The sequence below is a fragment of the Heptranchias perlo genome, chromosome 19 (genome assembly GCF_035084215.1).
Source record: "Heptranchias perlo isolate sHepPer1 chromosome 19, sHepPer1.hap1, whole genome shotgun sequence".
Classification (NCBI taxonomy): domain Eukaryota; kingdom Metazoa; phylum Chordata; class Chondrichthyes; order Hexanchiformes; family Hexanchidae; genus Heptranchias; species Heptranchias perlo.
In genome coordinates, this window is record NC_090343.1 from 37,475,886 (window position 1) to 37,489,442 (window position 13,557).

The following is a 13,557-nucleotide window of genomic DNA, read 5'->3' on the forward strand; positions in this document are numbered from 1 at the left end:
CTAAGAAACATCCTCCCTTTAAGAGATTGAGCTCCCTCTGGTGGTAGAAAGTGCAAATTGCATTGATTCCACGTGCAAGTCCTGGAAAGGAAGGCTGATCGCAGGTAAGTCCTTGGGTGGGTCCAAACTTGCGTCCTGCCCACGTAGGGTCCATCGGGTGCGGTGTACTAGCGCATCGTTCTACCCCCGCCCGAAATGGACCCTTATCCAATTTATCCCCCCTTGTTTTTTTTGGTCACTTCATTTTCCTCCACAGTCCTGTTGGTTGTGGCTCCAAAGGCTGATCTGGAGCCACAGAGGCCACCACCAGAGAGAGCTCAGCAACAGCAACAGCAACAGCATTGGAACTTGTCCATCTGTTGCTGGCCCTAATGATGCAAACGTTTAAAGCTTTATAGATGTCCTTTTTTTTAAGCTGGGGATTCTGCTCGATTTACCGAAAAATGCCAAGTTGACCTTCAGTATGAGAAGAATAACAAGGAGCACAGAACTAGTGAGATCAGCACCAAGCGACTGATTGTCAGACGGGGACAGACCTTCCACATTAAAGTGACCTTCACTGATGGATTCAATCCAGAAAAGGCCAAGTTTAAACTGATCTTCGAGACAGGTAATGAATCATGGAATTTAAAAATGACTGTAATGTTTAATCGTGAAATAAAAAAATAAAAGGATATTTGCAATAATAATTTTTTGCACTTCTTACTCTTACCCTGTCAAAATTGCTGTTATCACATCCTCCACAAAAAAACTGTATCCTCCTCACTGACTCCATTCCTCTCCCTGGCTACTGGCTGATCCAGACAGCTCATAATCAAGGCATCCTGTTCGACCCCGAGCTGACTTTGTGATCCCATATGCTCTTCATCACTAAGACCGCCTAATTCAGCCTCCTCCCCTCCTCAGTCCAACTGCTGCTGAAACTCTTATTAATGGTTTTATCACCTCCAGTCTTGATTACTCTAATGTTCCCCTGGCCGACTCATCCACCACCCTCTGTAAACTTCAGTTCATCCAAAACCCTGCTACTGTATCCTATCCTGCACCAGATTCTGTATCCTATCCTGCACCAGATTCTGTATCCTATCCTGCACCAGATTCTGCTTGACCATCACCCTTGTTCTTGCTGATTTACATTGGCACTCACTTCCCTAATGCCTCCAATTTAAAATTCTCATCCCTCTGTTTAACCCCCTCCATGGCCTCACCCCTCCCTGTTTCTGTGACCTCCTCCAGCCCTACATCTCCCCTTCCCCAAACTCTCCATTCCTCTGATTCTGGCCTCTTGTCCATCCTCCCCTCTCTTTGCCCCACCGTTGATGGCTATGTTTCAGTTGCCTAGGCCTCATGCTCTAGAATTCCTTCCCTAAACCCTTCCATTGCTCCGCCTCTCCACCTCGTTCTTCTCTTTTAAGACTTTTTTATGGGTACTCATGTCCATGCTACCCTTTGTTCGGTTTATTAATGGTACATTTAACTGCTGCGAGGCAAAGTCTTTTTATTTTCCACACTAAGGGTGCATTTACACTGCAGTTAATATGCTGAGGCTGGTAGCTGCAATCTGGGATTCAGAGAGGCAGAACCTGCCTGGCTGAAACCTGAGTTCTTTTGCCCAAGAAAGAGTTCTGGTTATGTGTGCTTACATGCATGTACAGAGCTCCTCTTCTTGCAGTTAAAATTTAAATGCTTGCATAATGTGGGGGCCCATATCTGCAGTGTCTCAATATTTACAATTAACTGACGGCGGATATAGGAAGTATCTGAGAAGACCAAGGGTTTGATATTGTTTTGGATTTATACACCAAGCAGCGTTGAATGGAGGTGGTGTGAGACTACCTGCTCGAGGGACATTCAATCTATCTCACTTTAGAGCAGTGTTGGCTAATACATTAGCCACTAGCCACAAAGGCAAATTAGGAACCCAAATGTGGCAAATTTAATTTCTAATTGGTAAATAAAATGAATATTAGACACCGTCGTTGGGCATGTGATCCCAGTACTCAAACTCACTTGGTGTATGCACGTGTACTTTAACCTTTTGGTGCATTTGTTGGTAAAATGGCAATACAAAAAGCAGAGTGTGACTGCTTTTTGATCTTTGTGAGTGCTTTACTTCCTTGGTTACTGAATAGTGATAGATGCTTTTTCAGTAAATATACACACGTGAAGTACATTTACGTGTATGGTATATGTATTTAAGGTGTTTCCGACTAAAATTAGTGCATATGTCTAAAACAGCCTCACTACAGCCATGCCAGTAACTAGTCAATGATTTCTATTGGACAACACTGTTTTAGAGTAATGTCAGAACCTTACAAGGGTTGGTACATTATGGGAACCTCTTTACACTGATGCTACAGTTGTAGTGTAGGTGTATCTTAAGATAAGTGCTAATGAGACATAAGGGGACTATTTCCTTGCACTGTGTTTTGAATAAATAACCACAGTATAAGGATCTCAGCCACTCCTTTGAAGTGACTTTAGCTTACCATATATTGAAACAAAATTACATGATTATGAAATATAAAAACCTGGTACAAAGTTGCCTTGTTTTTTTAAAAAAATGATTTGGATCTGGTGTGTTATTAATTTAACTGTGCTTGTCTTGCTTTAGGTCCACAACCTAAGAAATCAAATGGAACCAAAGAAGAGGTTCTTATAACAAAGTCAATAAATGTAAAAAGATGGAGTGGAATCATTTCCTCTTCCACCAGCAGTGAATTGTGCCTAACCATATCCCCATCGCCAAAAGCCAAGATTGGTTACCACAGATTAACTCTGCAGCATTCTTATGACCAGGATGTGAAGTACTATCTTGGAAACTTTGTCGTACTCTTCAACCCATGGTGCTCAGGTACAGCTCCTTTTAAGTCACAGTATTTCTGCAATTAGTGAGTTAGCACATGTAGTGCTGTGGTGGTTGCCTCATAATTTTGTGTGAGTCCAGCTCATTTTGGCGGGTGCAACCAGCACCCGATATATTGTAGTCCTAGAGTAAGTGGATTATCAGCCCCCCGTTTTAAGTTGTTCTATTGTTTATATATCACAAATGATCTGATTATTGTCCCGTCTACTTTATCTTTTCAGAGGATGAAGTCTTTCTGAACAGTGATCCTCAGCGAGATGAGTATGTGATGAATGAAACTGGAATGATTTACGTTGGTAGCAGTTATAGCATTAATGATATTTCCTGGAACTTCGGACAGGTATATGTAAATTAGGAAACGTTCTGGTGCATTCTCTTTATCAGCTAAAGTTAAATCCTGTAACATCTTAGGACTTTTATTTATATGCCTTGGAAGGAATTTTGCTTTAATTCAAATTAAGTTATTGATATAAGGTCAAATTCAGTTTACAAAGTGTTAATTCCCAGAGATACACAAACTTTTTAAAATGTTGATTAGGATGCTTTCTGAAGGGAATACCAGACAGAGCAACTATCAGACTGTGCAATTTTTCATGTTATGTACAGCTTTGAGATAATGAGAAGTCACTGAGCACATTCCATAGCAATTCACACTTGTGTTAGAATTGATTTTCATTCGATACGTCAACCAGGGAGCTTAGCTGAACAGACAATACAGATGCTGTAAGGGGTTTGTTTTTCATTCAAGGTGGTAACATTTTAATTGTCCGTTTGGTAGACTAAATTGTATAAAACAGCGTTGAAGGAGAGGTCAGACGACAGCCTTTGTGATTGTGTGTGTTTCTCTCTCTCTCTTCCTCTTCCTTGCTTTCTAGGTAGTGAGTGTGGGTCAGTCAGAAACACACACAGGCTCGAGTCTGGCAGACTGAATTCATACATTGTTGTAAACAAAAGTTACTGTTGATTACTTCAAGTACAGTTAATGACAGGGATGTGTGGTTTGTCATTTTATAGCATGAGAGCAGAAAGAAATAGATGTATCTCACTGGAAAACTGTTCATTCATATATTTCATGTAAAATAAACCAGTTTATTGGTTTACAATCGGCATCGTCTCACAACAGTGCTTTTTAGTCAGCCTGGAGATCGCACATGGTGATACTTGTGAGATCATAGTTACCAGTACACACGAGGGATCTATCTTACGATTTCTGAATCACACAATTATTTAAGTAGATTTTTGGACAGCAAAGGGCCATCCCTGAATGTAGGGACTTTGAGGTTTGTCTACAGAAGTGACTGGTGAAGCTGTACTCGAGAGATTATCAACTATTGAACCATGAATTTTATAACAAATGCGTTTAGGTGATGGAGTTCCAGCTTGAGGTTGCTTCTAGTGTTACTTTTTAGGTCAAACATCAACTGTTCTTATTCCCTTGTACCTATGTTGATTGCTGACAGTCATCATCTTCCTAGCACTACCAGTAAAGTAACTGCATCAAAAACGCAAGCTTCAGCACCAGAACACTGCCAGTACCATTAGCAGCACAGCTATTTCTGGATTGTATGTCATGTGTTCCAATAAATGTTAATATATAAAATCCAACCCCCTCTTCTAACCAATGAAAGCATTCAGCCTTTAAGCTACCACCATTGTCCACTGATCTTCCTCTCAGGCAGCCAGATGCTAAGGGACATGTGTTCTAAATAATCCAGGAGACTAATTTTAATAGCTTGGGGCTGATGTTCTTCTTCAGGATAAGAGTGCACATTCAAGGGGGAAACTGTTCAGGATTTTCCTCCCATTAATGGATGTAAAATCATGAGTAGCTTGTCCCTGCATTTGCAACAAACACTACTGCTTGAACAAGCTGTTATGCCTGGGTGCTGAGGAGGAAAATTCGCCCCATTAACTCACTGTTGGAGATTGTATGTTTCTAATTCCTGCTATGAAAATGGGAAAATATCCTCATTCCAAAGTGTTGTAGTGGAAGATTTGGCTTTTTCCTGTTGGCCTATAAGTCTGCAAATTAGCATTTCATCTTGAGCTTTAGTAACCTGAATTTTATAGCCATGGGTACAGAATCCTGATCTGCAACATTGGAACAGTTAAATGAAGCCACTGCAGTAGGCTGAGCGTTGTATCGCTTTTCTGAAGAAACAAAGGCAAAGTGCAGGACGCTACTAATGTTGAAATGAGAAGGAGAGAACATGAGGTAAATTGGGAAGTGATGATTAGGTGACTCCAAGGTTGGATTTAAAAGCCTGTAAATTGAATTTGGAAGAGAGGTTTAAGGGAAGTGAGCAGTTTGATAGTTCTAAGATCCTGAGAAAGAATGGAGTCAGCATATTGTGTTAAAGGATGCAGGGAAGAATAAGAGCATAGAGGACAGCTTATGTATTGCATTGCTGATTAATGAAGAAGAGTAGAATAAAATCACATGAAATATCGTAGCATGAGAGTATCTCCAGGACTTAAATTGATGAATCTTGTCTAATACTATTTACCAATTGATACAAATGTTCCTTTTTCAAGTTTGAAGAAGATATTTTGGATATCTGCCTAAAGGTATTGGACAACGCACCCAAATATCTGAAAAACCCAAATAAGGAACTTCGAAGAAGAGGTTTTCCTGTTCATATCGCTAGACTTGTGTCTACCATGGTAAGCACTTGCGTGTTAAGGGGAAAGGTACAGCTCCCCCAATGGTTTTGTTGGTAAAGTCACTGTGTCGTGAGCCGTGTAGACTTGAAGGTCCTAGATTTGATTCCCAGTCTGTGATGACTTAGCTGATCTCTGACAGATGGCCACTGGGTACTACAATTGGCCTCAGCCTCTGGGATAAGGTAAAGAGAATTCAGTCAGGGTTCCTGCTCCTCACATTATCTAGTGATACCTGCTGGAAAGTGCATTCATGTAGATGTCTGTTGAGGACAGAATTGGGTTTGATATAATGCCCACATTAATTTGCCAACTCACTGTTTAGGTATTACATGAAGAATGGCCAGCTTGGGCATGGGACTGGAGGGAGTCTTTGCATCAATGGAACCAGCATGAAGCAATGTTCTCAGGAAAGGAGGAGGGGAGAAAAGGGTCAAAAAATGTTACTGATAATGAGAGGAGAGTTAATGAATAACAAAATAACATTTTTAGGGAATGATTAGCTGCTGTAAACTAAGTGACTAAATATTACACTGTTCTCAAAATTACTCTTTTATGCTTCCCCAGAGTACATTTAGCCCCTGTTCAGCATCCTCTATTCAATCCCTCAGTCTCTTGGCTGGGTATTATTAAAAGGAAAGGTGATAGCTAATTCTGAGGCAGGTCCTAATGAGTGATCCTTTTTGGCCGTAGTTGGATTCTGGTGTGGTGAGCCATACTACTGACTCCCTTATATTTTCTCATTCGAAGCATGATCAGGATCAATTCAAGACCACCAATTCTGTTCCATCTTTTGGGCCTGATCAGTAGCTAGTCCCCCTCACCCCTGCAGATTTCAGTCTTTTTATCCCATCATAACTCCCTCCCACCCCTTTGATTCCAACATGTTTATTCCTCTTCAATCTGATTCAGGGGGCCCGATTTTAGCACCCTCTATCGGGTGCGTTCTCGGCGGGGGGGCCCCGAAAATCGCGAAATCCAGGTGCGGGACCGGATCGCGCCTCGATCCCGCCCACTTCCGGGTTCCCCGCTGACGCGCTGGTGTGCGCGCGCAGCCCCCGCTGGTGGGAATCCCGCAGGCAATTAAAGCCAGCGGGATGCCACTTGAGAGTATTTACTTTGCTTGTTCAGGTCATTAACTGACCTGATTAAGGGACTGTGTGTGATTTTGGATAAACATGGGACTGTTTCACACACTGGGGGAAACACTCCCAGCTCGAATGGACATGTTGCAGCTGTCAGCCTGTGGCAGCTGCAAAGGTCCATTTGACAGGTGGGGGGGGGAGACCCTCACCCATTGCAGGAGGCCGCTCTGTCACTTGGGACAAAGTTTGGCCTCCACCACCCTCCTCCTGATGGTCAAAGTCACCCACCTGCACACTTACCCCGGGGTCCGGAGACATGTACCTACCTTGCGGACCCCCTCAGATGTACATCTTCCGGATGGGGGCCGCCGTAGCTGCAGTCATGACCTCCTCGGAGGGCGAACAGCATCACCAGCCTCACCAGCCACGCCGTCCACCTCTGACACGTGGAGCTCCACAACACAGTGCTTTGACACATCCACCTGTACAGCAGGAGGGAGGGCTACCGCAGAGAGAGATGCGTCGCAGAGGGCACTACCCTCGCCACACGTTCCACAGACCGAGGCTCAGCCTCCTGGACCTCTCTGAGCAGCAGTGCACACGGAGGCTCAGAGTCACTCGACATGTAGCCGTGGACATCTGCAGCCTCTTTCATGCCGAGCTGCTCCTGGCTGGCCCGTGCACCATCTTCCTACCTGTCGCTGTCAAAGTCACCACTGCCCTCCCGAACTTCTGCTCCACAGCCTTCCCGGCTGCAACCGGGGACATCCCCGATGTCTCTCAGTGGTCTGCGCAGAAGAGCCCTGCAAATACACCTACACCCACTCTGCAGTGACACACTGGGTGGTATCAGTGGTGGGTCCTCATAGTGATACCCAGGAGCGGGCATTATTGCACAAACCGGACAGGATTCGCAAAGACATGGCAGTACTGGTGCCATTATAATGTATGATGTGAGTTGTTCTGAAATTCAATATAAGTAACAACCATGACAAACCCTCAAACACCCTTGTGCATCCCCTTCATGCTCACGACACGTTTGCCTTACGCTGCCTACTGCACATATGTGATGCATGCCCTGTGGCTGCAGCACAGGTGGTGGCAGGTTGAGTGAGGCTGGCCGTGAGAGAGATGCACGAGAGGGTGAGTATGGGACAGAGCCATGAGATTGTATGAGGATTGGGTTGCGTGGTAGTGGCGGGGTGAGTACTCGCGAGGTGAGTAGGTGCAGGTAAGATGAGGATGGGGTTTGAGTGGGTATGAGGGGTGATGTGACAGAGTAGTGTTGGCAGTGCTGAAGGAGATGTGGGGTGGGGGCAGTGATGTGGCAGACAGAGTGTAGGGGAACGACCACGTGTACTCACTTTGGATGACCTACTAAGGTCATTGGAGCGCCTCCTGCACTGTATGCAGGTGGGCGATACGTTGGTGGCGCTGGTGACCTCCTCTGCCACCTCGAGCCAGGCCTTCCTGGTGGCGGAGGCAGGCCGCTTCCTCCCGCCCGCCGGGTGGAAGATCTGTGTCCTCCCCCTCCTCCTCACCCCATGTATTGATACCTGGGGTGAGGCATCCTTAGACTGGGAGCAGCCTTCCCCCTGGGCTGCTCCATGCAGTCATCTTTGCTATTGGTTGCAGCATCTGTCAGTGGACGACTGCCCCTTTAAATAGAGTGCCTCCAGCTGACAGATCGTACCGCGCATGCGCAGCCCGCCCGACGCGCAGATCAGCAGTGTGGAACCCGGAGGAGCAGGTAAGTGAATCCAATTAGTGCGTTGCCTGCTACGATTGCGCGGGAAACCCACTAATTTCACCGGGCGCGTTTTCAATGCGCCCGATGTACCACCCGCCGAGAACCCGCACCCCTGGTAAAATCGGGCCCAGGGTCTTTTCTGGTGATCTTTCACAGTAGTTTCAATTCTCATGTGCTTGTTTCAGACATGTGGATGACAGCACTGCGCTCAAATAAGAGATTTTCCTCACTGCTGTGCCTGGGGATCCCTCACTTCCCTAGGCACAGCAAAGGAGACAAAGGGTCTCTGCCCCCCCCCCCCCCCCAGGATTTCCTGGGGCTTCCTAAAATAAAACTACTGCAGTAAGTGCAGATCCAATATTATAATGGAAATGAGGTGGGAGGGGCATTCCTGACCTCCTGCCTCACTTTGCTCCTTGTACAACAATTCGGTGCTCCAAAAGAGTGGCATCTGAAGAAACCTGGTACCAGGGCTTGCAGCCAGAAGGCCCTGATGCCATTACCAGGGTTACAGCTGCAGGCCACTCAGGCCTGCAGCTGCGCCCCTGTGTCCTGCCTTCCTTTCCCCTGCTAGGCCCAGCCTGGCAGTCGGCCCACACTGGAAGTGCACCCAGGCCATTTAAATGGCCCAGGATAGGAAATGCAAGCACACCTCTCCTCTGACAGACACAGTACACCTCAGGTAAGTACTACCTGTTAGGATGCCCTAGAGATAAATCTAGGTATTATTGAGAAACCAAGATGAAGGCTAAGGCCAGCAGTTCGGGTCATCATCAAGGTTGAAAAGAAAAGGAACGAAGATGGAGCAAATTTTGTAACTATCTGTTGCAATATTTGGATTTTAGGAGATTGTAAATTAAAGCAAGACGTGAAAACTAAGATGAAAAGAAAGAACTTGCATTTATGAAGTCGTCTTTCATAGCCTCAGGACATCCCAAAGCACTTCACAGCCAATGAAGTATTTTTGAAGTGTAATCACTGTTGTAATATATGGAAACGTGGCAGCCAATATGTGCACAGCAAGGTCCCACAAATTGCAATGTGATGTGGGACCAATGGTGATCTTGTAATTTATTGCAAAAGGCTAGACTAAGCGAGTGCTAATACCAGCAAGAAAGGGAGAGAGTTCCATGGGTCACCTTTGTAAATGGCTGTAAATTGTCCAATTAGTTTGACTCATTGATCCCATCGATGTGTTTGTCTTGTTCATTGCTGTCATGCCTTCACAACAATGTCAGTTCAAATTTAAAGTGTTATCCTTTCAGGTGAATTGCAATGATGATAATGGAATACTTTTTGGTCGATGGGGTTCGCCGTATACTGATGGAGTATATCCAGGAAAATGGAATGGAAGTGTTGCAATCCTTCGCAAGTGGAATAACAGTGGCTGTGAAGCAGTTCGTTATGGGCAGTGCTGGGTGTTTGCAGCCGTGGCTTGTACAGGTAGGGAGGCAATTGGTGTTAGAGCTCACAAATAAAAGGACTTACAGTTGAAACAGAATTGTAAATGCAGATATGTATTTAAACATTTCCATTAGTAACTGAAATATATTTGTACAAAAACAAAAGTTTATAGAACATATTTTAATGAATGCTGAAATGAATTTCACGGGGTAGAATTTTCTTGGAGTTTTGCCGATCTCCCGCTGAAGTTATGGCAGTTTAGGGGAACCCCCATGCAAATTCCAGGTGTATATGGTTAGGGACCTGAAATTTCCACATGGATTCTCCAATATAAGATCGGCAGAAGTCCCGGAGAAATGGTGAAAATGGCTGAAAACGGTTGTTTGCACAATTTGTACAGGGTTTCTGTTAGTCTTCTGTCAAGCTCACAGCGGAAGATCGACAGAACCCCACTGAAGTTCCAAATGTATTTTTCTAATGGTGGAAAAGTCAGCGTTTCACACATATGACTTTCATTGAAGAATGAATTGCTTCATTGCTTAATTCTTATTTTCTAAGATGTATATATTATAAGATCATTACATGGACTGTAAAGAACTAAAGCCTGGAAATGACTGCCAGCATAATAGCTTACACCAATGGCAATTGTGCAGTCAGGATGGGAATATTGCAAGTTACTGACCTTGTGTACTTCTTGCCTGCTGAGCACAGCTCTCAAAATTACTACAGTGCTTGTCAGCAGGTGGTGTGCTTCCTCGTCCAAATTGTGTGTGCAGCCAATTACCGACACGGAGCTACTTAATAGTCAAGCCTGCAATATGACTGTCTTCATGCACCATGCTCATCCATTTGAAATGGGTGTTAGAGACCAGCCAGGTTCTCTTGTCAGGAACTAAAATCTTACAGCAGCAGGGTTAATTCGTTTTTACTGACAGACACTTCTCAACAGTGGGGATTGCTTTCAGTGCTCGCCTGTCATTTGATTTAATAGATGAACAAAGCAGGTCTGCCAGAGCGTCAAATAGATGACTGCACAAACCAGTATACAACTCATTGTATCGACAGAACCAGGCACAGCTAGCTGGCAATGACTGAGGAACACAACCTCCACCAGGGCATCAGAGATCAATGTTGTCTGCTACTTCTGCACAACATTGTTTACAAAGAGGCCCTAATGAAGGAGGCCAACCTGGAATCAAAACCAGAGCATGGGGGAAATACTGATGTAGCTGTCAAGGCCAGTGCATGTCTCCTCAGCTGCAGCTCTCAATGTGATCACAGTATTCCCCAAATGTAAAAGCATCATCAAATCAGGCACTGCACGGACAAGAGTTTCCATTTTGTGGCAATTTTGCCACACAAACCTGATCCCTGCTGTTCCAGACAAAAATGCAACTTTTTAAATGGTTCCTTAGGACATCTCTATTGTCATTACCAGATAGCCATGCCTGATAGGACAGCTGTTTAGCAGAGTGATGGGACTTCATGTTACATCATTCGTGCCACCTGACATCATGGGCAGCCCTTTCCTGTTCTCGCTGGTCCTCCTCTGCCAAGTCCAGTACTAGTGGAGCGCTGAATGCAGTCTTTAAAGTGCAACAAAACCTAGATTGTGGACTGAAGGTTTGCAGCAACCAACTTTTAATTGAAGATCTTTCCCACTGCAACATCTCCAGTAACACCTGTTCCATCTGAGAGAGATGAATGCATCAAACCAGTGATGCACTCCTGTTGCAATAAGGATTGCTGCCCAATCTGCCACATTAATTGCTAATCACATTAGTGCTTAAAGTAAAAGTTTTCATTATGGCATTTTGTTAGGATCAGGAAAGATGCAGTATGTGAGCTCCATACTTTTTTTTATTTGTTCTTGGGATGTGGACGTCGCTGGCGAGGCCAGCATTTATTGCCCATCCCTAATTGCCCTTGAGAAGGTGGTGGTGAGCCGCCTTCTTGAACCGCTGCAGTCCGTGTGGTGACGGTTCTCCCACAGTGCTGTTAGGGAGGAAGTTCTTGGATTTTGACCCAGCGACGATGAAGGAACGGCGATATATTTCCAAGTCAGGATGGTGTGTGCTTTGGAGGGGAACGTGCAGGTGGTGTTGTTCCTATGTGCCTGCTGCTCTTGTCCTTCTAGGTGGTAGAGGTCGCGGGTTTGGGAGGTGCTGTCGAAGAAGCCTTGGCGACTTGCTGCAGTGCATCCTGTGGATGGTACACACTGCAGCCACTGTTCGCTGGTGGTGAAGGGAGTGAATGTTCAGGGTGGTGGATGGGGTGCCAATCAAGCGGGCTGCTTTGTCCTGGATGGTGTCGAGCTTCTTGAGTGTTGTTGGAGCTGCATTCATCCAAGCAAGTGGAGAGTATTCCATCACACTCCTGACTTGTGCCTTGTAGATGGTGGAAAGGCTTTGGGGAGTCAGGAGGTGAGTCACTCACCGCAGAATACCCAGCCTCTGACCTGCTCTAGTAGCCACAGTATTTATATGGCTGGTCCAGTTAAGTTTCTGGTCAATGGTGACCCCCAGGATGTTGATGGTGGGGGATTCAGTGATGGTAATGCCGTTGAATGTCAAGGGGAGGTGGTTAGACTCTCTCTTGTTGGAGATGGTCATTGCCTGGCACTTATCTGGCGCGAATTCTAAATTGCTAGCCAGTATCGCTTTACGCTGACAGCAATATATAAGCTTAAATCTTCAACAAGCCTATGTAATCTGCATCCAAATGTAAAGTGACCAGATTGGTTGAGAATTTGCTTTTTGACAGCATTACAATAATTGTTCTTCCATAGTTGGAAACACATGCATTAGATGTAAATTAATGACTTTCTTTCTCTCTTTAGTTTTGAGGTGTTTAGGAATTCCTACCCGTGTGGTTACAAACTTTGACTCTGCTCATGATACTGATGCAAACTTAACCATTGATGAGTACTATAATGTAGAAGGGGACAGCACGGGAGAAGCATATGATAGTATTTGGTAAGTTAAAACTGAAGTGAATATTCAAACAGTACAATGCCTTATTATCAAATGCACTTTTACTAACATAATGCCTCTGAGGGGTGAATGGATATTTTACCATATTAAAAAAAAATGCCTGGCAGCCAGTGTTTAAGTATGGATCTAGAAGGAAAGCCTAAGAGACGGGAAAAAGGAGCCTGAATTGGAAGAAACATTAGGCAGAAGCAGGGCCAAGCCACAGGTGGAGCAGGGCTGGGAAATACTTGGGCAGCAGTTTTGAGAGCTCTGACGGGAATTGGGACAGGGGAGTAGTTCAGTACATCAGAAAAGTGTCTGGCACCTGATATTTCAAGTAGGTTAATATACAATTGGAGTAAGTTGCTTACAGTTGTGTTGGCACAGAGCTGAGGCAAACGAGATGGGTTTCAATAGTGCCACCTAGTGTCAGGAGGTCTGCAATTACAGCTGAATGTTGACATAAGATATACCTACCATAAAATGTTGACTTAAGGTTTTCCAATTATGTGTATTAATACAAAAAGATTAGCTCAAAATTTTGACACAGAAAGTAAGGTTAATGTGGACAGGAAGTGTGCATCATATGCAAAACCTTGAATGCATTATAGACACCGGTAGATTGGCCACACCTAGAATAGTTGCTTGGAATATTAAGTGATCAATCATTTAATCAGAAAGTTGATTGCAATAAAACATGTTCATTGGTACTGATCACCAAAATCCAGCAACAGCATTTGTAGGTGAATTTTACTTGGTTCTTGATTTTGAACAATGTTCAGAAATGTTAAAATTGGGAAGTTGAGGTTGAAGTTATGT

The 13,557-nt window shown here is 44.5% G+C and overlaps 1 protein-coding gene across 1 annotated transcript in view; it reads left to right on the forward strand.

Moving 5' to 3' along the window:
* The window catches only part of LOC137335308 (protein-glutamine gamma-glutamyltransferase 2-like), a 40,199-nt gene that overhangs the window by 9,030 nt on the left and 17,612 nt on the right, over positions 1-13,557 (forward strand). Inside the window, exons 2-7 of the mRNA XM_068000619.1 lie at positions 416-610; positions 2,615-2,854; positions 3,088-3,206; positions 5,402-5,530; positions 9,628-9,805; positions 12,606-12,741. Of these exons, the coding sequence (XP_067856720.1) occupies positions 416-610; positions 2,615-2,854; positions 3,088-3,206; positions 5,402-5,530; positions 9,628-9,805; positions 12,606-12,741 (997 nt within the window). The remainder of the gene's footprint in view (positions 1-415; positions 611-2,614; positions 2,855-3,087; positions 3,207-5,401; positions 5,531-9,627; positions 9,806-12,605; positions 12,742-13,557) is intronic.